At 41.0% G+C, this 23683-nt stretch overlaps 1 protein-coding gene across 1 annotated transcript in view; it reads left to right on the top strand.

The window, feature by feature from the left end:
• FAM47E (family with sequence similarity 47 member E) overlaps positions 1–22570 on the top strand; it is a 35299-nt gene extending 12729 nt beyond the window's left edge. The window contains 4 exon segments of the mRNA XM_055312994.1: positions 408–608; positions 6584–6739; positions 17376–17453; positions 22298–22570. Coding sequence (XP_055168969.1) covers positions 408–608; positions 6584–6739; positions 17376–17453; positions 22298–22570 — 708 coding nt within the window.
• The last annotated feature ends 1113 nt before the right edge of the window (positions 22571–23683 follow it).

Genomic DNA, 23683 nt, shown 5'->3' with positions numbered 1-23683 from the left:
AGCAGTTTAGCGCCGCCTTCAGTCCAGGGCATGATCTTGGAGATCCGGGATCAGTTCCCGCGTCGGGCTCCCTGAGTGGAGCCTGCTTCTCCCTCTGCCTCTCTCTCTCTCTGTCTCTGTCTCTCATGAATAAATAAATAAAATCTTAAAAAAAAAAGATTAAACAGACTGAATTTTTCTCAGCCTATTAATTCTCTCAAGGACTCACTGCTTCTGTCTGGTCCTAAGTTGTCCCTTAATGCACTGACAAAGTCCTCCAGAACCCCAGTACTTCTTGTCTCTAATGAATGCTGACTGAGCATTTCCTGCCTGTCCTCTAAACTACCTCTTCTCTAGCCATAGTCACATGCCTCCTTTAGATTAAAGAAGAATTTGTCCTTGATTCATGCAATGTGATATTCTTACAGGGAAGTTCAAACATTGTTGACGAGTTCATTCTGAAACAGTTTGACATTGACTATCAGAGTAAACCAAGCCATGATGTGCTCCACACGAGGAGACTCAACCAGGTTCCTCTGGAGTTAAAGAAGAGAGTGGGGCTAAAGAAGCTGCAGAAGCCACAGTATTTCCAGAAACTAGACTATGAGCAGAAACACCAGAAACCACAGGTAATTGTCAAACAGGAGAAGGCTGAATATCAAAGAAAATTAGGTTAGATTAAAATCTTAAATGTTCTTGGGGGATCCCTGGGTGGCTCAGCAGTTTAGTGCCTGCCTTTAGCCCAGGGCGCGATCCTGGAGTCCCGGGATCAAGTCCCGCGTGGGGCTCCCAGCATGGAGCCTGCTTCTCCTTCTGCCTGTGTTTCTCTGCCTCTCTCTGTCTCTCTATCATGAATAAATAAATAAAAAATCTTTTAAAAAAAATCTTAAATGTTCTTGAATTCTGGTACTTCAGGGAGGGCACTGGCCTTTTTCAGTAGAATTCTTGAAGTATTTTTTTGGTGTTTAATAAATATTTGTTAAATCAATGAATATTTAATATAGGTAATAAAACTAGCTATACAAACAAGGCATGCCATTCAGCATTATTGTTGATATCTGAATAGTCTTTGTTATCTCTGTGTTTATATGTTGAAATTCTCTCTTTATGTGTTTTATATGTTGAAATTCTAAAAGTTGATGGAAATATATATGAAAGTTTATTATTCTAAGAGTTAAATGCTGCAATTAGTAATCATGAAGGTTGTTTATTCTTTGTCCAAAGAATTCTTGAATTTTGGGAGCAGTCTTATTGACCACGCACCGTCATTTTTTACCACATGCTTGCCCAATTATTAACAAATTGTTGAGTTTTTCAATACCACTTGCCCATGAAGATAGAACAAGGAAACAGAGGAGAAAAAACATACTGTGTTCCAAAGGGAAGTAGTATGGACTCTTAAGTGTTTTTCTACTTTTCTACACAAATATGTATACACACACAAATCAAATTGTATAGGTCCAACAACAGATTTTTTTAAAATGATTTTATTTTATTTATTTATTTGAGAGAGAGAGAGAGGAAGAGTGAACAGGAAGGAGAGGGAGAGAGAATTTGAAGCAGACTCTAAGCTGAGTGCAGAGCCTGACGCAGGGCTTGATCCTGACACCCTGAGATCATGACCTGAGCCAAAACCAAGAGTCAGAAGCTCAACCAACTGAACCACCTCGATGCCCCAAGTCCAACAAGAGATTTAAGTACCTAAGTGGTGGTCAGGAGTGGGATTGGGGGTGGAGAAGTTCCTTTCTCTGAGAGTGAAAAACAATATATTATCTCTAAGTACCCTCTGTCTTTTACATGTCATCTTTGATACTGTATTTCTCACATTTAAACATATCAATTAACTTTGTCCTTTATAATTGAACACAATGGACTGACCTGTTGTTACATATGTGATGTTTCCCACCCTTGGCTTTGTTGCATAAGGTTTATGAAAACTATGCGTTCTGGCACTCATATAAGCATTTAAAATCTTCCATTTGCTCCCCATGTTTCTAAAGGGTAAAATGCAAAGTGATGCTGGACGGGCAAATTATGTCATCACACCCAAGGCCTGAACCACAGCTTGTCCTGAATCTGGGCTGAATCAAATTGCTCAATTCCTTGTATGTACAAATTGTTGCACAACTACTACTTTATAAGCCATGGTGGTTATTGCCAAAATTGAACTTTTGACTGGCAGACAGAGGGTCATTATGTGAAAGTTCAAATACATTTCCATATGGTGTCATTTTCATCTGCCTGGAGAACATCTTTTAACCCTGGGTCTAGTGTAGATCTGCTGGTGATTAATTCCTTTAGCTTCTGTATGTCTAAAAATATCCTCATTCTGCCTTCATTTCCAAAGATATTTTTGTGGGTATAGATTTCTAGGTTCACAGTTTTTTGTTTGTTTTTAGTACTTAAAAGATGGTGTTCCATTGCCTTCTTAGTTGTGTTGTTTCTGATGAGAAATCATAAACCTTCCTTGTCTTTGTTGTTCTGGATGTGTGTCTTCCCTTGGCTCCTTTAAAGATGTTCTCTTTGTCACTGATCGTGAGTGTAATTATTATATACACCTTGTGCCTGGGGTCTGCTGAGCCTCTTTGATCCATGAGTTTCTAGTTTTCATCAAATTTGGAAACATTTTGACCATTATTTCTTCAAAAAAAATATTTTTACCTTTCACTCTTCCTGCTCCAAGGATTCCTATTACAGGTAATTAGGCTTCATGGACTTGTCTCATTGCTCACTGGGGCTCTGTTTGGTATTTGAATCTTTTTTCTCTCTGTGGCGTCCTTATATATTCTAATCTGCTCTTTCTAACCATGTCTAATCAGCCACTGATCCCATCTAGTCTATTTTTCCATCTCATACTATTGTAATTTTCAATTCAAAACGTTTGACTTGAATTTTTAAGAAAATATTTCTACATCTCTTCTTAATCTTGAACATATGAAATACAGTTATAATAACTGTTTTTGATGTTCATGTCTGCTAGTCTAACATCTGCACCAGTTCTGTGTGAGTTTCCATTAACTGATTTATCTCTTCATCATGGATCATGTTTTCTTGCCTCTCTTCATGCCCCGTAATTTTTTTACTAGATACCAGACACCGTAGATCTTACCTTATCCAGGCAGGGGACTTTTGTATTCCTGTAAACTTGAGTTTTGTTCTGGGATGTAGTTAAAGTTACTTGGAAAAGTTTGAACCTTTTGGGTCTTGGCTCTAAAGATGTGTTAGGAAGGACTGAAGTAATGTTCAGTCTATGGTTCATTCTCTAATACTGAGGCAAGACTCTTCAGTTTATTCTACCCAGTGCCCTGTGAATCTTCAGGTTTCTCAGAAGGGAACAAGCACTGTCCCTGGCCCTGTGTGCATGCTGGGCCCTGTTTCTTCTAATCCTTTTGGGTTTCCTCCCATACAAGTGCTGAGGGAGACCATCTGCCGACCTCTGGAGTTCCCTTGCTGTGCAGTTCTCTCCTTTCTCTTACTCTTTGTTGCCAACTTGAACCACCTTTGTTTGGTCTCACAATTCTGTCTCCTCAACTCAGAGAGTCTGCTGGTCTCCTCCTGAGAGTGTCCCTGTGCTGTGGCTTGGAAAGTATCACAAGACAGTGAGCTGGAGCGGGAGCTTGGGTGGCTCAGTGGGTTGAGTGTCTGCCTTCAGCTGAGGACATGATCTCAGGGTCCTGGGACCCTCCCCTTCCCTCATACTCATTCTCTCTCTCTCTCTGTCTCAAATAAATAAATAAAGTCTTTAAAAAAAAAAAAAGAGGACAGTGAGCTGAGGCAATTTTGGGGCTTATCTTGTTTGTTTCTTGTCTCTCAGGGGATTACTGTACTTGTTATTTGATGGACAGTGTCTTATAAGCCATTATATATTATATATTTATATTTATACTTATTTCTCTTTTTTTGGCTGCTACATGTGGGAGGGTAAATCTGGTCTCAATTTCAGAAATGGAAATTCCCATCTAGGGGATCCCTGGGTGGCGCAGCGGTTTGGCGCCTGCCTTTGGCCCAGGGCGCGATCCTGGAGACCCGGGATCGAGTCCCGTGTTGGGCTCCCGGTGCATGGAGCCTGCTTCTCCCTCTGCCTATGTCTCTGCCTCTCTCTCTCTCTCTCTGTGTGTGACTGTCGTAAATAAATAAATAAAATTTAAAAAGGAAATTCCCATCTTTATTTTTTCCCCACATACTCTTAGGCCTCTGCTCCATTGCTCTTTGGTCTTCCTTAAAACTCTGAGCTTTTCCACTACCATACCTTTGTTCACAATATTTTCTCTGCCTGAAGTGTCCCTTTCCCATGTCTACCTCTTACATCTTCCTTTAGACCCCGGTCATAAGCCAGTTCTTCCATGGAGATTTTTTTCAGGTCCCTTGGTTGACATTAATTTATTCTTACTTCTGATCTCTCACTGCAGTCCTTGCCCCTCTTTGCCCTGTATATTCATTCATCCATCCATCTGTCTATGCAATCCTTCAACAAACATTTCCGATAATTTACTGCTATGTGCCAAAAAGTGCTGGGAACAAATGAAGCAGAGACAAAGGCCTGTTTCCTGCACTTAAGGAGCTTACAGCCTAGTTGGGTCAACAGGTAAATGATTAACTGTAATAAAATGATGTCCTGGTTCATAAATAGAGACATAGGAAGAAATAATCAATTCCACCAAGCACAAGGTGAGGGTGGCTCCAATCAAGGTCTCACAGAAGAAATTATGTTTGTAGTGTCTTGAAAGATTACTAGTCACCCAACAACATAACAGATTTCAGAACTTAGATCTGTAGTGTAACAGTAGTATAGATTTTTGTCCCCTCTTTTTTTCCCCCCTTCTCTTTCCTTCCAGCCTTCCTTTTATTCATTGATTCTTAGTTGAGGGTGATTTTGCCCTGCTTCCTACCCCACCCACTGGGGATATTTGGCCATGTCTGAAGATGACATTTTGGGTCGTCACAACTTGGGGGAGGCACTGCTGTTGGCATCTAGTAGGCAAAGGCCAGGGATACTGCTAAACATTCTACAATGCATAGGACAGCACCCTCCCTGACCCCCCAACAAAGGATTATCCAGCCCAAAGTGTCAATAATGCCAAGTGAAGCAACTCAGTTTTTTTTTAAGTTGTTTTTTTTTTCTTCAAATTTTTATTTTTTATTTATTTATGATAGTCACACACACAGAGAGAGAGAGAGGCAGAGATATAGGCAGAGGGAGAAGCAGGCTCCATGCACCGGGAGCCCGAGGTGGGATTCGATTCCCGGGTCTCCAGGATCGCGCCCTGGGCCAAAGGCAGGCGCCAAACCGCTGCGCCACCCAGGGATCCCCAGCAACTCAGTTTTAATTCAGCAAATATTATTGAGCATCTATTATGTCTGAAATATTATTCTAGATGTCAGGGAGTTGTATCTGGGAACAATCTCTGAAGCTTATATTTCAGAGGATGAAAGGGGCAGAATCTTTGTGGTGTCATACCTTTGCCTCTCTCAAGAATTAGACCCCCACATGTGATAAGACAGTGTGTGGGTGTTACATCCACACTACCAGGCTATGACCCAGCAGATCTCTTTACATCCTCCATGCACTACTGAGGAATGGAAGAAGGAAAGGAATGCCATCTATTCTTTTCTTTCTCTCTTCCAATTAGAGGCACGAGATTGGTGTTGGATAACATATTTGTTGTTTTTGCTATTGCTGGATAGCATTTTGATCAAAAGTAGTATAGCAATTACCAGGCTGAACACGGTGCTGGGCCAATAGTAAGTTTATAACTCATTATTTTGGTTGGCTGAGTATTGTTTTTTGTTTTTTAAATTTATTTATTTTAGAGAAGATGACTGAGACTGTGTGGGAGCTAGGTGAGGGGCAGAGGAAGAGGAAGAGGAGGGTGAGCGGTGAGTGGTGAGCCTGACATGAGTCTTGACCACAGGACCCTGCGATCATGACCTGAGCTGAAATCAAGAGCGGGTCGCTTAACTGACTGAGCTACTCAGGTGCCCTGGTGGACAGTGTTGTGTTTAAGGTCATTACCCTTCAGTGAAATGTGATTTTTATATGATTTCTAGCTGCTTTACATAACTTTCTCCTTTGATCTTTCCTACAATCCTATGGAGTGGATACTCTTTTCTCCATTTTACAGATGAAGAATTAAGTAATTTTCCCATGGACTCCTAGATACTAAGTAAGGGAGGTTGGATTTAAACCCAGGTTTGTCTAAGTCCAAAGGCCATACTTAACTATCACATTATTTTCTCATTCATGAACTTTTCAGGGTACCTTTGTAAATTGAAGCACACTAAAACCTCATGAAATACTTTGACAAGATCAATCATAAGCTAAAAATAAATGCTACTGGGCAGCCCGGTGGCTCAGCGGTTTAGTGCCGCCTTTAGCCTGGGGTGTGGTCCTGGAGACCCAGGATTGAGTCCCACATCGGGCTTCCTGCCTGTGTCTCTGCCTCTCTCTCTCTCTCTCTCTCTGTCTCTCATGAATAAATAAATAAAATATTTTTAAAAAAAATAAAAATAAATGCTACTGCTTTAATAAGCTAAATCTTAGATTTATTGAAATGACAAACATAAAAAAAACTAATGAAATTGGGAATTATGTTATTTTCTGTAGAATCCTCATAATGCAAAGTGTGTGAAGATGAGGTATGGAGCATGGTATCTGGACACCAAGTTATGGAAAAAGCAAAGAGCAGATGAACCTTTGCTTGACCCCAAGGTCTCATGTAAAGCTCAAGGTGAGAATTTTAAAAGGGAGCTACAGGAACAGGTATGTGTATATGCATCATGACATTTGATCATCTGATCTAAAAAATAGCACAGTACAACTGCTACCTCTTATTAAAGCCAGAGTCTCTGGGTGAAACAGAGGCTCCAGAAAGTCTTACTGCTTGCATATTGAACCCAGCTATGAGAAAGCTAAGCCATTATATGGGGTTACACATACACACATTGGATATGTAATAAGTAAGACTTGAAATCTCCTAGCTTATGGTAGACACAATGTCTCTAAAGAAGGAACAACCACTCATCATATTCCTAGCATTCTTAGAACAATCAATCCTATGGATAGTTTGGCTGTTCAAAGGGTGGTGTGACCCGGTAGGACCACTTCAGTACTCAGAATGAATATAGCATCATGGGTTCTCTTTGAGGAACTAAATGTGAAGCTTGTTTTTTGTTAGCAATGGATGAATGTTAAAAAATTCAAAATTGCATTTGGGAAACTTCTTTATCCAATTCAGCAGAATTGTAGGATTTGTTTGAGAGAAAAAGGACAAAGGTTAAGAACGGTCAATTGATATCACAAAGCAACAAACACATGTAACAAGGATGTGCTCTAATTTTATGGCAAATAAACTCTGTGCCTGTCCAACTCTTGTGTACAAGTACCTAACAGAAAGAATATGCTCGTAGTCCTAGAAATTTAGAAATAATGATGCAACACTTGAACAGAACCCTGATAAGAATATTTGTGAACCTCTTCTCTTTTACAATAGGTCCAAAACTTCTCCCAGGTAATGATGTGAAAACACTCCAAAAAAAAGTAAAATGCTATACAAATTTGCCTATCCATTCATTCAGTAATCATTCACTGAGTGCCCCCTTTAGATTGGAAAGCTGAGACAGAAAGGATGGTCATTTTTATATTTTCTAGTAGTAGGATATGAAATTCTTATTTTTAGATGTAAGCATGATACAAATTTATTTATTTTTTTAAATTTTTATTTATTTATGATAGTCACAGAGAGAGAGAGAGAGGCAGAGACACAGAGGAGGGAGAAGCAGGCTCCATGCACCAGGAGCCCGACGTGGGATTCGATTCCCGGGTCTCCAGGATCGCGCCCTGGGCCAAAGGCAGGCGCCAAACCGCTGCGCCACCCAGGGATCCCAGCATGATACAAATTTATAAGCATGAGAGGCTTATATAAGCCTATAAATAATGTAAATAAAGTTCGGTAGAATTATTGAGGTATGGTTTTGGAGCAAAATATCTAAGTTTATGTGAATTTAATACATTCCAGTTGCACTTAAAAATAATAAAACATGAATGAATGAATAATTTTCAATGAATTAAATATTGTAAAACAAAAAATAGTTGTAAAACTTATTCTTTTTTTTGTAAAACTTATTCTTTTAAGATGGCTAGAAGTTCTCTTTTTAGAAATATATTCTTAAAGACTAATTCTTAAAGGCTTAAGGAATTTCACAAAAGTATTCCATTTTTTTGAATATTTTATTTATTTGAGAGAGAGAGCGAGAGCACAAGTGGGGGGGGGGGTAACAGGGAGAGAGAAGCAGACTCCCCACTGAGCAGGTAGCCTGATGTAGGGCTCAATCCCAGAACCTGGGATCATGACTTGAGCCAAATGCAGTTACTTAACCAACTGAGCCACCCAGGCACCCCCCAAATATTCCATTTTGATGGTGAATATGAGTAAAGATGTTTACAAAATGGTGACAGTCAACTCATGTAAAAGAAGTAATGTTTAAATTTTGCAAATATGGGTATGTGTTGCAGTAAAAGATTGTTTATCCAACAGCTTAGACAGGAAGGAGTCAAAACAATGAGAGATTGTTCCATAGTGATTTTTATAAATCACAGTCTTGTAATTCCTTTTTTTTTTAACTTTTATTTATTTATGATAGTCACACACACACACACACAGAGATAGAGGCAGAGACACAGGCAGAGGGAGAAGCAGGCTCCATGCACTGGGAGCCCTATGTGGGACTTGATCCCGGGTCTCCAGGATCGCGCCCTGGGCCAAAGGCAGGCGCCAAACCACTGCGCCACCCAGGGATCCCAGTCTTGTAATTCCTAAAGATTGAATTACCCTGTGCATTTTGGTTGGTGCCACTTGACTATGGCATCCCAATTCATAAGACACAGGAGTGATAGGATGCTGATCAGGGGCAGTCAGTATGGTGACATGGTTTTCTTGTTGGTGGCATGAGTTTTGTCTGTTCTTGATGGAGTTCATTTGGAAGGTGAAATCCTATTAAAGAACTGAATTAAAATGACATAAACTTATCTATCCAATTTTAAAATTCAAATAAATGAAAGGTAAACCCAAAGGATATATAAATACCCCAAAGATGTTGGGACTAGATCAAATCTTTTCTGATTGTCATGCCCTTTGAAGTTAAAATCTATTAAAGGACAACATTGAACCCAATAAATTTAAAGGTGTAATTAGCTTAGTTCAATGACTCACGAATTGGGCACCATCCTGTCTAACAAATAGAAATGTGCTCCAAGAAGTTGTATAAAAATGATGGCTTTTATAGGCAGAAATGGAGTGGGCCAGAGAAATTATTGCAAAAGAAAAGATTGTTCCAGACAAGGTCACCTTTCTTAGGGGGAAGGGCAGGGATCTTATGCAGAGTACCTCACCAGTGCTCATCAGGGAATTCCAGACTGACTGGTTTAAAAACCCATTAGTGAGAGAGGCCGAAACTACAATTAGATTAGGTATTAAATCTTTGTTGGGCTTAACAGAAGTGACTCCATTTTGGATCTGTTATTTCTTTTTAACAAATAGCCCTACCTCCCCTTCATGAAACTGTCAGCTGAACTGAAAAGTGTGATCAAAATATAAGGCATCAGTGCCCTCTCAGCTAGTGCTTTGTAGTTTTAAAAGCTTTTGTTGATCCTGGGGTTTTGTTTTGTTTTGTTTTGTTGATGAATCTCTATGGTGTTCACAGGTCACGACTTTAGGTTCACAATTTCTTACCCTGTCCTTCTCTTCATTTCTTTTTTGATGTTCCAGTCTTAGGGAGATCTTTTGCTTGGTGATAAGCAGCTACAAACATGCATTTCAAGCTTTTGAAAGAATGGAACACATCAGAGAGACTATTATGATAACATAAGCAGCATAATTTCCAATGTTTGAAATGCACTTTGGAGCCATGGTCCCCGAGACCAAACCAATCAAAGAATGACTCAGTGGTGAGAGTCACCTTTTAAGCCAAGTGGCTTGCTCAGTGATGTTATGTAACTGAGTTTCAGCTTCCCCAGAAGTGTTAATCTAGGTGCAGCATGTGGTGTTGGCCACAGCACAGGCCCTTCTTTCCTCAGCTAAAAGATAATCCTGTTATCAAAAACAACTTTGGCCAGAAAGTCTAAGGATTTTGCGGGGCAGCTAGTGTCTTAGCAATGCAATCTGCAATGTCTCCAAGAATTAAGAAGTTCCTGATCATAGTCTCATTTGTGTTTACTCCTACACTAGGGGTCAGTCAGGTTTCTAGTGCATATGAGAAGAGAATCGCCTAGCCTGAAATAAAAAGTCATCCTAAGTGCCTGACAAAGATGGGTCCTACTGGTGAGGTCTCTCCATGAGTGGGGGCAGATCTGATCTTGATAGTCACAGGAATGTGGGGGTGCAAATGTACAAAGGTTCACATAAGTAAATGTGTCTACTTGGATACATACTTCTAAGCAGAGGTCAACTATAGTTTGTGGTGACATTGGAAATATAAGAGAAATTGGCCACAGGGAAGGCCAGGGGGCCTCTTTCATCATGACGAATCTAGTAATCTGAAAGTTAGCCTCCCTTAGCAGTGGACTGGGAAATATAGAGAATGGAATTCTCTTTCCTGGTCAATGTTAAAGAAAAGAAAGAGAAGAAGAAAAAAAAAGAAGGAGAAGAAGAAGGTTGGTCAAAGTGTGAAGTGTTAATCAGTGTCTTGGGAAGAAGCAGTCTACTTTGGTGCCAGATGCTTTCCTTCCTCATCAATGTGATTTGGAAGTCTCCAGCATCTGTACAGGACCAGATGTCAAGTGGAGCCTCCTTTAGCTGTGGGATGTGTATCCAAGGCTCTGTGCCCTTTAGTTTTATAGATGGTATCAGTGGTCAAGAGTACTTGGTAGGATCCCTTCTACTGTGGCTCAGGGGCTGTCTACTTCTGATGATGCTTTTGGAATATCACCAGGCTCTAGACCGTGACCTTGAATTGGGATCAGGGAAATCTTCTTTAATCTGTTGATGATATGCTTGAGCATCAGACAGTAAAGAGTTACAGTAGCTGGTGATACTAGCATGAGACAACAAGGGATCAGCAGAAGATTGTATAAGACATTGGTCTGCCAGTGACTATCTCCTATGGAGTGAGTTTATGTTTCCCAAAGAGGGTGCTGCAAATGGTCAGGAAGACCAAAAGCAATACCTTAAGCCAGGTGAGTCCAGTGATTTCAGTAAGGTTAGACACTAAGATTCCATTAGTTCTCTCAACCTTGCCTGATGATTCCAGATGATAAAGACAATGGCAATTCCAAGAAGTTTGTAAGGTTTTCATTAAGCCTCATATGATTTGCCAAGTAAGACGGGTGCCTTGATGACTGGAGATTGTGGAAGGTATACCCAAGTGGGAAACACATTCTCTGACACTTTCTTTGCCATTGTGAGGGCATTAGCCTTACAAATAGTAACAAGAACATATTGACAACCCATACTAAGTGGCAATTGAATGAGGTCCAGCTGCAGATGTTCAAAGGGTCCAGAGGGAGGGCAGCCTGGGTGGCTCAGCGGTTTAGCGCTGCCTTCAGCCCAGGGTGTGATCCTGGAGATCTGAGATTGAGTCCCGCGTCAGGCTCCCTGCATGGAGTCTGCTTCTCCCTCGGCCTGTGTCTCTGCCTCTCTCTCTCTCTCCATCTCTCATGAATAAATAAATAAAATCTTAAAAACAAACAAACAAAAAAAAAGGGTCCAGAGGGAGGAGGTCTGAGGCCTTCGGAGACAAAAATAATTTCTCTGGGATTATGAACCTGGCAGGTCAGACATGGCTGCAGACTATTTGCAGTTTTATAGAAGTCTCTTCATAAACGTCAAGTCATCATTTGAGTTCATCTTAAATACCCTGTAATGGGTCCAGTGATACAAAAACCAATAAGTGGGCTTTGTCAGGGAGTCAGAAAGAACCAAGCAGCTGTCTCGGGTTTCCCATAGCCCCAACTGTTCACTTCATTTATAGCCCTTGTTTACCTATCTTAGTTTCTGATTCAGGAGCAGATGGTTGCCATGTTACAAGGATATCAGGATGGGCAGAATGGATTTGCAGAAGCAGAATGGATTTCATCCACATGTGCCACGGTGTTTATAGTTTTATTTGCCGCTGCCTTTGCATGAAAGTTAGCTGGGGCATTTCCTTGACATTCAGATTCAGTTTTTCAGTGTGGGCCTCAGTTTTGATGACAGCAATTTCAGGAGGTAAGAGACTGGCAGTAAGATCATTTACCTGTTGCCCATTTTTGATTGAGTCCCAGAGGGCATAAGAAAGCCCTTTTGTTTCTGTAGCATCCCTAAATCATGGACGACCTCAAAGGCATACTGGCTATCAGTATAAATATTGAGTTTGTCCTGATAGCTGGCATATGTTCCAGCTTACCAGAGGGTAAGGGTATGGACCTCTGCTTGTTGTGTGGATGTAGCTGAGGGAAGGTTTCCTCTTTTGAGTAGTCCATCTTGGGTAATAATAGCACAGCCAGCTTGAAAATCCCCGTTTTCATTTTTGTGGTATGACTCATCAACAAAGATTAGATCAGGAGTAGTTTAAAGGAGTATGTCATAAATCAGGACATGGTATCACAAAATGGGACGTTAGAACCTTGAATCAGGACTCACCCTCCTCAGGTAGAGGTAGTAACATGGCAGGATTGAGAGTGTTGCAATGTTTAAGACACAGATTAGGCAGTGAAAGCAGAAGGATCTCATAGGAAGTTAGTCTACCTGCAAGAAATGTTGAGTCAATTCTGAGTTAAGAAGACTTGGGACAGTGTGTGGAGTTTACAAATAAATGTCATTCGCTAGGGTCAAATCTGATGAGACCTCCATTGCTTTGTAGCTTGACTGTAGCCTTAGGACAGCTGGGATCAGCATGAGCAACCGAATCAAGCTGTGTGCTGTACTAGGTAATAGGCTCTTGAGGGAGGATTCCTAGGGCTAGATTATCCCTTTCCTGCATGAATAAGGTGAAAGGTTTTGCATAGTCAGGTGGCCCAAAGGCAGGCAGTTCTTACCATGCTTGTTTTAGCCTCCTAAAAGCCTGCTCCAAAGGTGTCCAGGGACTGAAATTTTAGGAAGTTCATAGAGTCAGGTAGCTAATAGAGAAAAATTAGGAGCCCATAGTCTGCAATAACCAGCCAAGCCTAGCCATCCACAAATCTGTCTCCTCATTGTGGGTGTAGGAAGTTCCTGGATTACCTTAATTCTTTTGGGATACAGCTGAATTTTTCAGGGTTTAGATAATGACACAGGGAATGAACAATGTCTAGAGAATTGTAATTTTTTTCTTAGAGACGTTGTGTCCGTTTTCAGCTAACTACTATAGCAAATAAATGGACTCTTTTATGGACTCCTCTTTGGTGGCTGGAAGTAGCAAGAGGTCATCTACATATTGCAAAAGGGTGGATTTCCTGGGGAACTGGAGTGTTGCTTAAATCTTGGTGAAGTGCTTGAGAGAAATTAGAAGGGGCCTCATAAACTCTTGAGGCCTGACTGTCCACTTATAGTGTTGATAGTTCAAGGCAAATAGTAGTTGGCTATCTAAGGCAAATAGATATTGGCTACTGGGGTCTCCAGGGATGTTGGAAAAGGCAGTGGGCCATTTTGAGTCTGGTAGAACTTGTGACAGAAGGGTGTTCAGGTTTGGAATGATGGAGAGGTGGGGAATAATTGTCTTATTAATAGCTCTCAAATCCTGAGAAAATCAGCATCCCATCCATTAGGTTTCCAGACTGACTAGCTTGGGTTTTGCAGGAACTGGTACAAGGAATGATTAACCTCTGGGCAATTAGTGTGAGGCCTTGTATGGCCTCAGGCTTTAATGGTTAGTGAGGTAACTTAGGGAGAGGTTGAGTTATACCTATCTGAAGTCTCTAAGAATGCCTTGAAAAGTTCAGCTATTTTGTGAGCTTTTTCTGGTCCCTGAGATGTTGAAGACCAAGGATCTCAAATATCATCCATGGGATTTTGCTTCCTATATCCATTTTTGGATTCCACCAGGTCCTGCCTGCCAACATGTGTATGTGTTGATAAAGACCTGGCAGCCTGGAGTCATGGGCACAGATTATGACTCAAATTCTTCAAAAAACTTTGGGCTTCCTCCCTAGAGTTTAGTAATTTCTTTAATTATGGTCATTAGTTCAGTCTTTGACCAAGGCGTGACAGATACCTGAGAGGTTCATTTGCAACCCTGAGTAATTTTATTTTAAAAGGTAACTGCCCAATAGTCTCTTCAGAGTGGAAAGGATGCTTGGACAGAGGATTAGTAAAATATGAGTTCTTAGGTGAAAACGGTTAGAGGGGAGCAATAGGAGTCACCTCAGTCCTATGAGCTTTTATTTTGGTTGCTCTGTGTCTCTAATTTTTCATTGGTCTTTTGTAATGAAGTAGTTCAATGAAGCTATTTGGGAATCTTCAAACCTCTTGGAGGCTTCTGCATAGCAATTAAAGTAGCATCCCATTCTGTATGTTCCAGTTGGAACACTCTTGCTCTCAAGTGCATTTCTTGAATGAGTGATCTTATCTAACTGAAAGGTTCCCCATAATGGCCTTTGTAATTCTAGGTTATTTCTAGCAAAAGTTTGCCATTTTGCTAGGTATCTACAGCTTCTGGGACCAGAGTTCTTAAACATAATTATGTGGGAAGGAGGTTCTCTGGATATAAAGGATCTCATATCTTTTAGCTAGGCCTTTGGATTTCTTGGAGCCAAAACTAATACTGAAGAAGGCCTATCACAGGAGTCTTCTTAAAGTGTCAGGCACTCTAACAACCTTTAAATGCTCAACTTCTGCCCACCAGTGCTTTCAGCTTGACTTTTGAGATTATCATTAGCAACTAGCCCTGTTTAATACTGAATACCTGAGGCCTCCTGCTGGGCCCATCCAGCTCAAAGCAGACTCAGATCAGCCCAAATTGGACCCAGTCCAGTCCCAAATCCAATCCAGCCTGGATTTTTAAACTGGATGCAATAACCAGCAGCTCCCTGTATGGAATCTGGAGACTAGAAAAAGCATTGAAAAAATGAGGGGTGTGGGCTGATTCCCAATAAATGGGGAACCATAGCTGCCAATGTGGATCTGGACATAGAACCAGGGTTTGGGGTTTCCAGTGGGATGGAGAACTGTGGAAAGCCAATTAGATGAGAAGTGTGATGCGGAGAGTGGAGCTCAGAACTGAGAGGAAATTACTAAATTGTTTTCAGAAGTAGCTAGAAAGTAAATTTGAAGATTGAATTGCCTTTTATTCAATGATTTATGGATTGGCAGCATCTCATCTAACAAATAGAAGGAAGCACCAAGGACTTTTATAAAATGGAAGGTTTTTATAGGCAGAAATGGAAGGGGTGGATAAGGAAGTTATTAGCAAAAGAAAAGAAAGGACTGTTGTAGGCAAAGTCACCTTCAAGCCTGGGGTTCTTTTTTTTTTTTTTAAGATTTTATTTATTTATTCATGAGAGACACACACAGAGAGAGGCAGAGACACAGGCAGAGGGAGAAGCAGGCTCCATGCAGGGAGCCTGACATGGGACTCAATCCAGGGTCTCCAGGATCATGCCCTGGGCTGAAGGCGGCGCTAAACCCCTGAGCCCCCTAGTGCTCATCAGGAAATTCCACTGACTGGTTTAAAATCCCACTCCTGGGGGAGGCTGAACCCACAGTTAGGTTAGGTCTTAAATCTTGGTGGCTTAAAAGAAGTGACTCCATTTTGGGCCTGTTGTTCCTTTCTAACAGATCTAAAAATTACGGATATATTGTCAAGTGGAAAAAACACTCCTGTTTCTTCCTCTACTACTCTTAGTTCTGGCCACTAGATGCATCAGTTTTGTTTTGTTTTTTTTTTTCCCCAACACCAAGCAATTCTCTGATTCTCCAGACACCAGCTGGGTGTTCCACAAATTTAACTCAAGTCTGATACTGAACACCTGGAATTTGCATCAGACCGGACAGGTTAAGGTTGCATCAGTCTCACAACACTGCCCCTACTTCAGATGTCAATTACAAATTAGATTGTCACCTGTGCTTCTGACCACCCAGCTGTCCATGGGAGGTCCCTACACCTCCTTCTCAGCTTCTGTCATCTGCTGGAAGAACTCAGGGCAACAGCTTACTTATGAGATTATGAATTTATTATAAAAGGATGTAATTCAGGGATCCCTGAGTGGCTCAGCAGTTTAGCACCTGCCTTTGGCCCAGGGCATGATCCTGGGTCCCAGGATCAGATCCCACATCGGGCTCCCTGCATGGAGCCTGCTTCTTCTCCCTTTGCCTGTGTCTCTGCCACTCTCTCTCTCTCTTTCTGTCTCTCATAAATAAATAAATAAATAAATAAATAAATAAATAAATAAATAAATAAATAAATAAAATCTTTCTTTAAAAAAAGCATTTCATTTTTTAAAAAAGGATATAATTCAGGAATAGCTGATGCACAGAGCAAGGTATATGAAAAAAGGTGCAGAGCTTCTGTGCCCTCGCCAGCTGCACCACCCTCCCAAAACCTCCATATATTTACCAACCTGGAAGCTCTCTGAACCCTGTCCTTTTGGGTTTTTATGGAGGCTTTAGTATGTACGCATGATTGATTACATCACTGGTCATAGGTGATTAATTCAACCACAGATTGCAGGATGGAGCCGAAAGTTCCAACCCTCTCATCATGTGGTTGTTTCTTCTGGCAACCAGACCCCATTCTGTGGCTCTCTGAGGGCTTTCCAGCCCTTGTTAACATCATTTCTGTTGTGGTTGAAAGGGGCTAGTTATGAATAACAAAAAATTCTCCTTTCACCTTTGTGGCTCTTATCATTTAGGAAATGCCCATGGTTTTAGGAGCTCTGTGCCAGGAATGGGAAGAAGACCAAATATATATTTCCTACTAAAAATCACAGTAGCACACTTGCTAATCTCAAATAGGTTAGATTCCAGACATCGGAGCTTAATAATTGTCTAATTGCTAAAAAGTGTTGATTATCCTTAATATAGGGGTTTAAAAAAAAGTGGGGGTAGGGAAAGGAGAGAAAGTCGGACATCTTTTGAAAGCCTTTATATGCATCAACTCATGGATGTTACCTACACACATACTCCCAGATGAGAAGAAAGTGATTTAAAATGAGGTAGTTTATTAATTTTATTTATTTATGATAGTCACAGAGAGAGAGAGAGAGAGAGGCAGAGACACAGGCAGAGGGAGAAGCAGGCCCCATGCACCGGGAGCCCGACGTGGGATTCGATCCCGGGTCTCCAGGATCGCCCCCTGGGCCAAAGGCAGGCGCCAAACCGCTGCGCCACCCAGGAATCCCAAAATGAGGTAGTTTATAAAAAGCTAACTGCTTTGAATTAGGACGAGTATGAAATCAAACTTCTGACAGCTTTTTTTTTTGTTTTTTTACTGTGGATACTTTTTTTTAGGAGGAGTCACTTGCAGACCTTCAAGGGACAATTGCCTTTAAGGATTTCATTCTGAGCAGGGGCTACACAATGCCAAGTGTGAGTAAGGGGGCATTTCAGAAAAACTGGCTGAGGGGCTCATAGTTGTTGATGGGACAGGGTCAGCACCCTGACAAAAGCAAAATACAGTTGACTCTTGAACAGCACGGGCTTAAACTGTACAGGCCCACTTATTTGTGAATTTTTTGTGATCAATGAAGTACAATACTGTAAATATATTATTTTCTCTTATGATTTTCTTTTCTTTCTTCTTTTCTTTCTTTCTTTCTTTTTTTTTTTTTAAGATTTCATTTATTTATTTGAGAGAGAGGGAGGGAGAGGGAGAGCCAGACTCCTCACTGAGCAGGGAGCCTGATGTGGGACTGGATCCCAAAACCCTGGGATCACTACCTGAGCCAAAGGCAGACGCTCAACCACTGAGCCACCCAGGTGCCCCTTTTATTATTTTCCTAATAACACTTTTTCTGTAGGTTATTTTAATGTAAGAAGACAGTATATAATATATATAACATACAAAATATATGTTAACCAACTTTATGTTATCAATAAGGCTTCAGGTCAATAATAGGCTAATAGTGAAGCTTTTTTTAGGGAGTCAAAACTTATACATGGATTTTCAACTGAATAGGGGATTGGTGCCCCTAACCCCTGCAGTATATTGTTCAAGAGTCAATGTTCTCAAGCAGAACTCAGGCCCCTGGAAGAAAGAGAGCATGCTTTTCCCCAAAGGCCCAGAGATAGGATTTAGCTTTTGCTTTTCTTTTTAAAGATTTTATTTATGAGAGACACAGAGGGAGAAGCAGGCTCCATGCACCGGGAGCCCGATGTGGGACTCGATCCCGGGTCTCCAGGATCACGCCCTAAGCTGAAGGCAGCGCTAAACCGCTGAGCCACCCGGGCTGCCCGGCTTCTGCTTTTCTTATTCTGCTTATTTGGGTTTTGCTGCCAGAGGCACTGTCTTCTTGCTAACTCACCTGCCTTGAGTTTGGCCTTAATGGGACCAAAGTGAAAGGGGTCTATGTGCAGGACACATACCTTGCAAACTCTGTTACTCAAACATTTCAAAGTCTCTAGGAATTCTTTGAGTGTCTTTTACTTTCACGTCTAAGGACAAAGAGCTGTGGCTTGAGTCAGGACAAAATGGAATTGAGATTCACAATAGTCTTGTACCACAGGGTCAGCCTCATATGGAAACAGACAAGGGCAAAAGCTCATTCCTGGGGGACCCACCAGTATCTTCCATCCTTTCCCCACTTTTTCTTACCCCTTCATCTAGTTTCCCCTCTCTTAACTTGTAAAGCTAACCCCAGCTGCCTCCCAACTGGAGCACCACCCTTGGAAGACCTCACGTAGCACGATGGGTGGGAGGTTGGCAGAGCAGACCATTTTTAGCAGGATGGCCTCAGAGCCTGGAATTCTGTGCACAGACCAGCCCTGTGACCACAGCAAGAAACCAGGTAGCCATTCTCCAAAATCATAGCTGTTAAGTCATGCATTTCTCCAGTGTCTTCTGTGTGTACATCTCATGTGTCTTTAGGAAGCCATGCAGCCAACATGGTCAGAAGTTCAGAAAATGCAATACTGAATTTGTTTTTTTCCATGAATGGTGGAACTAACAATAGCTTTTACATATTGCCAAATAAATATATTGACCAAGCTCAGATCCAGAGTGGTTTCAAAGTTAATGTGAGGGGAAGTCTAGAGTGTGAGGTAGAGAGGGATCAAAGACTCTGTGATAGGACTGAGATGAAATATCTCCTTTAGCTTTGAGCATCAATAATAGGCTTGTGAAATGTATTTAACATCATCATACACATTTATGTACTTGGAACTGCCTAATCTGTATATGAGGGTCACATAAGTATAAATTTACATGTATGATATATAAAGTGTGTTAATAATATTTTTTAAAGATTTATTTACTTATTTGAGAGAGAGAGAGAACATGTGTGTGTAGGGGGTTGGGGTGTGCAGAGGGAGAGGAAGAAAATCCCCAGCAGACTCCCCTCTGAAATGGGGCTTGATCTGATGACCCTGAGATCATGACCTGAGCCAAACGAAATCAGGAATCAGACACTCAACCGACTGAGCCACCCAGGTGCCCCTATATTTATAATATTTTATATGATTACATAATTGCACATATTATATCTTTTATAACATATATAAATATACTTAAGCATAATATAATTATGTGATATGTATGTGTATATATATCTAAATGTATATATATTCCTCTTACCAAAGATTTTATGTATATATAATTATATATATTTCTCCTTGTTTGCTGTTATAATAACTCAGTTCTGTCTGAACATTTTTAGTGACAGAACACTTTTTTTTTCATTTTGATCTGTCCTTTGTTTGTTGTTTTTTTTTTTTTGTTTGTTTGTTTGTTTTTGTCCCTTGTTGGTTTAATCCATTTTGTTGATGAACATTTAGCTCAATTTTGGGCAAAGAGAAGCATGCCTCACATACTGGCTATACTCTTCCAGCTGCATTAACTAGAGATAATGTCCCTGACTGTATCGGAGTCCTCTGAGAATACCTGTTATCCAAAACCCTGGAATATATTTACTTCCTTTATTCTTACATCCTCCATCCTCTATTTTATCAATAAAGTTTCAACTGAAAGAGAGGAGGGAATGCATTTTATTATCTATTTAATACATATTATATATTTAAATGTGTCATTTCTTATTTAAATATTTATACACATGCATATATATGTATATGTATATATATAAAAAAATATATATGGACACCTGGGTGGCTCAGTGGTTGAGCGCCTGCCTTTGGCTCAGGTCATGATCCTGGGGTCCTGGGATCGAGTCCCAAATCGAGCTTCCTACATGGAGCCTGCTTCTCCCTCTGCCTGTGTCTCTGCCTCTCTCACTCTCTGTCTCTCATGGATAAATAAATAAATATTTAATATATATGAATATATAAACATTATTCTCTTTTTGTTCATATGAGGTCTGTGTACACTGCACATACACATTCATGTATGTTACATGAGCACAGGTACTTTATACACATTCTAGGATCTGCTGTTAGATTATCTGCTCTATTCATTACCCTCAGCTTCATTCTGTCTACTACACAGATGGGTCCCAGGTTTTTAATAGAAGAGATGAGTAGCACAAGGCTTTGCTGAGCTGAGCTGGGCAGGACTTGGGCACAGAACAAATGGGAATTAGATTTAGGTATTTTTGATGCTGTACAACTACCTTCCAAAGTCCCACATTTATCATGGCCAATTATCAACATGAGATTTTGAGTAGTAGAAGGATATATGTCGAAGTGTGAGATTGTGAGTTTGGGTATGGTAGTAACTGTGGGGAGAACTATACAGTTTTGTTTGCCAATCTAATGAAGGTTTACTCTTTGTTTCTTTTTTAAGTTCCTTGAGAAGATGTATATCAGGAAGGAACGTTAAATGTGATTGTAATAAGACTTCTATAAAATAACTCAAGCATGAAAGAATCTTGAGAAGATGATTAGATCAATTTTATTTACTACATACTTGGCTATTTCTCTGTCTCATTTTATTTTTTTTTAATTTTTATTTATTTATGATAGTCACAGAGAGAGAAAGAGAGAGAGGCAGAGACATAGGCAGAGGGAGAAGCAGGCTCCATGCACCGGGAGCCCGATGTGGGATTCGATCCCGGGTCTCCAGGATCACGCCCTGGGCCAAAGGCAGGCGCCAAACCGCTGTGCCACCCAGGGATCCCTCTGTCTCATTTTAAACCTTAAATAAGACTTATGAGTGTCCCATGGATATACAACTTTGACTTGGCAACATCTATAAATTTCATACTTAATACTTAAAAACAGGGATCCCTGGGTGGCGAATTACGTATGGATGTAACAAAGATTTATTTGAGATCTTTGATCTCACTTATGAGATCACTTGGAACCATTGGAGTGCCTGGGGAAGGAAGTTGGTTGACATGCAAAGGCTAGGATAGACTTTTCACCTGATTATTGAGCATTTCCTCTACAGTAGAACCTTCAGTGGGTATTCATGAAGAACTAAATATCCTCATACTCAAGAGGATCCATTCTGAGAGATCCCCCGACTGCCTCTTCCCCTAAACATCTTTGTCACCATCAGCCTTGCATTCATGATCCTTCCAAGTCTGACTCCTGAGCTAAACCATCAGCTACTGGCCAGTACAAGTGGCATGTGCACCTCAGGCCATTTCTACTTTCAGACCAGGTAGTCAATAGGATGAAATACTAAAAATTCTGCCTACTGGAAAATTCTCCTTAGTTGATCTTCAGGACCAGCCTTGAGTTGGGCTATAGTGTTGTGGCATCCACTTGTGGCTGCTGCCGTCATACTGTGCAGGTTGTCTGTTCAGTCACCTGTACTTAGAGAACATCCCTAACTCAGATGTGTGAGCTGAGGAAGAGTGGCAGTGTGAGAGGACCAAGCACACTCTGCAATCTGTTGTGTCTTCAGTTTCTGCTCAAGCCTAATCCTATACAGAAAACTTCCACTTGATCATAAGAAGCCATATAATTTGATAATTAAACATGTGCACTTTGGGGCCAGAGGGTCTGAGTTCAAACCAAGCTCTGCTATTTATGAGCTATGTGACTAGGGGGCAAATTACTTATCTTCTCTCTGTGTAGGAAAAACCTATAAATTCCCCACCTTCACCCCTCAGCTGAAGTAGGGATAATAGCAACAATAACAGAACTGCCTCCCAGAATTGTGGTGAAGATTAAAGGAAATGTTACAAGTGATATACAGAGCCTGGCATGCTGTGTCCACACACTAAATGTTAGCCGACTTTATGGCTTGGTGTATCAGATAACCCCGAGTTTACAATGGGCACTAGTTGCTTGGTTACCTAATGGCTCATGATCAGGCTGAAGTATTTATCAGTGCCAAGCAACAAACCAAGATTGGCCTCTCAAAAATGAGAACAGAGTTCATGGCTGGGCTGCGAAACCCTGGGGGCCTGGGATGTGCCAAAGCTCCATGCGGCAGCCTTGCCACAGGTGTTTCAAATACATTGGATTCATTGGATCAGAGGGCAGAGCTTCTTGGACCAGTTACAAGCCTTCTCTTGCTTCAAGCTGCACTCAAAGCTGGTAACCCCTCAGATTACTGCAGAAATGAGCTGAAACAGCACATCTAAATCTGGCCTCAATATCCAAAGAGAAGTGCCAGTGGCGCACCATTATATATTCTTTCCAACACCCAGATATAATAGATGTAAGTAGCTTCAAGGGTACAGATACTAAGAAAAGTTTGTTAATAACTAGAAAGTGATACATTTTGGAATTTTTATTAACTTTGCTGTTAATATAATTATTTAACTCTAGGTATATTTAAATTTTGATAATGACTGTATTTATCAACCAGTTCATGAGATTCCTGAAAGTTCTCAATTGACTTTTATGATCTAGTACAAACTGTCTCTAGTACATTACTAGGATGGTAGGATTCAAGGCTAGGAATGATATTAGCGGTGAAGAATGAAGAGAATTGGCTACTCCCACCCCGTATTAGATTATTTCCACAAAGGACATTGCAGAGTCTTTGTGCGAGGTGAGAAAAACCTCACACACTGGGGAGTAGGGGAAATTTGTCTGACAAGGGCAGCTGCATTAGTTCATCTGATGGCAAAATGGGATTAGAAGTTCAAGGGACTTCCTGGGAGAGGAATCAGGAGAACATAGAGAGAGCCTTTAGATTATGATGCATGTGTGATGCCTTTGGAAGGAGAGTGGGGAGGAAGGAAGATTGGGGAAGGAAGAATCTTGATTGCGGCACAATTCAAATAAAGGTTTGGCCAGGCCATTGGGGAGTTGCCCCAAAGGTGGATTCTCACATCTTGCCAGAATGGGCCTGCCTTGTGCTCCATCACTGGTTGGGAGCAGCCCAAGGGCATGGCTTCAGGGCAAGGGTGAGCAGCAGCTGAGTGTATATTCTGTGTAGCAGCAGACCCGAAGAGTATATTTCTATGGGCGTGGGAGTTTAGGAACTAGAAGCCATCTGAATCTCTCCATGTGGTGGTCATGTTTCAGTGTTTAGGGTCTCACTCTTTCCCAAGGAATGCTCTTTCTTCACTAAAGAGATCTGACAAAGTTGTGAACTAAGTGATATTTTAAGTCAGCAAACTAAAAGGGTCAATTCTCCCCCTCTTTCTCTCTCAGTTCAGCAGCTACAAGACAAGAAATTCCTTTAGAAAGTCCTTTAGAGTCCCTGATTTGAGGGGATCTATGTTTGTTTTAAATTATTCAATCCT

Source organism: Nyctereutes procyonoides, unplaced genomic scaffold (genome assembly GCF_905146905.1).
Source record: "Nyctereutes procyonoides isolate TBG_1078 unplaced genomic scaffold, NYPRO_anot_genome, whole genome shotgun sequence".
In the NCBI taxonomy this organism is placed as follows: Eukaryota; Metazoa; Chordata; class Mammalia; order Carnivora; family Canidae; genus Nyctereutes; species Nyctereutes procyonoides.
This window is presented reverse-complemented; position numbering and strand designations above follow the sequence as displayed.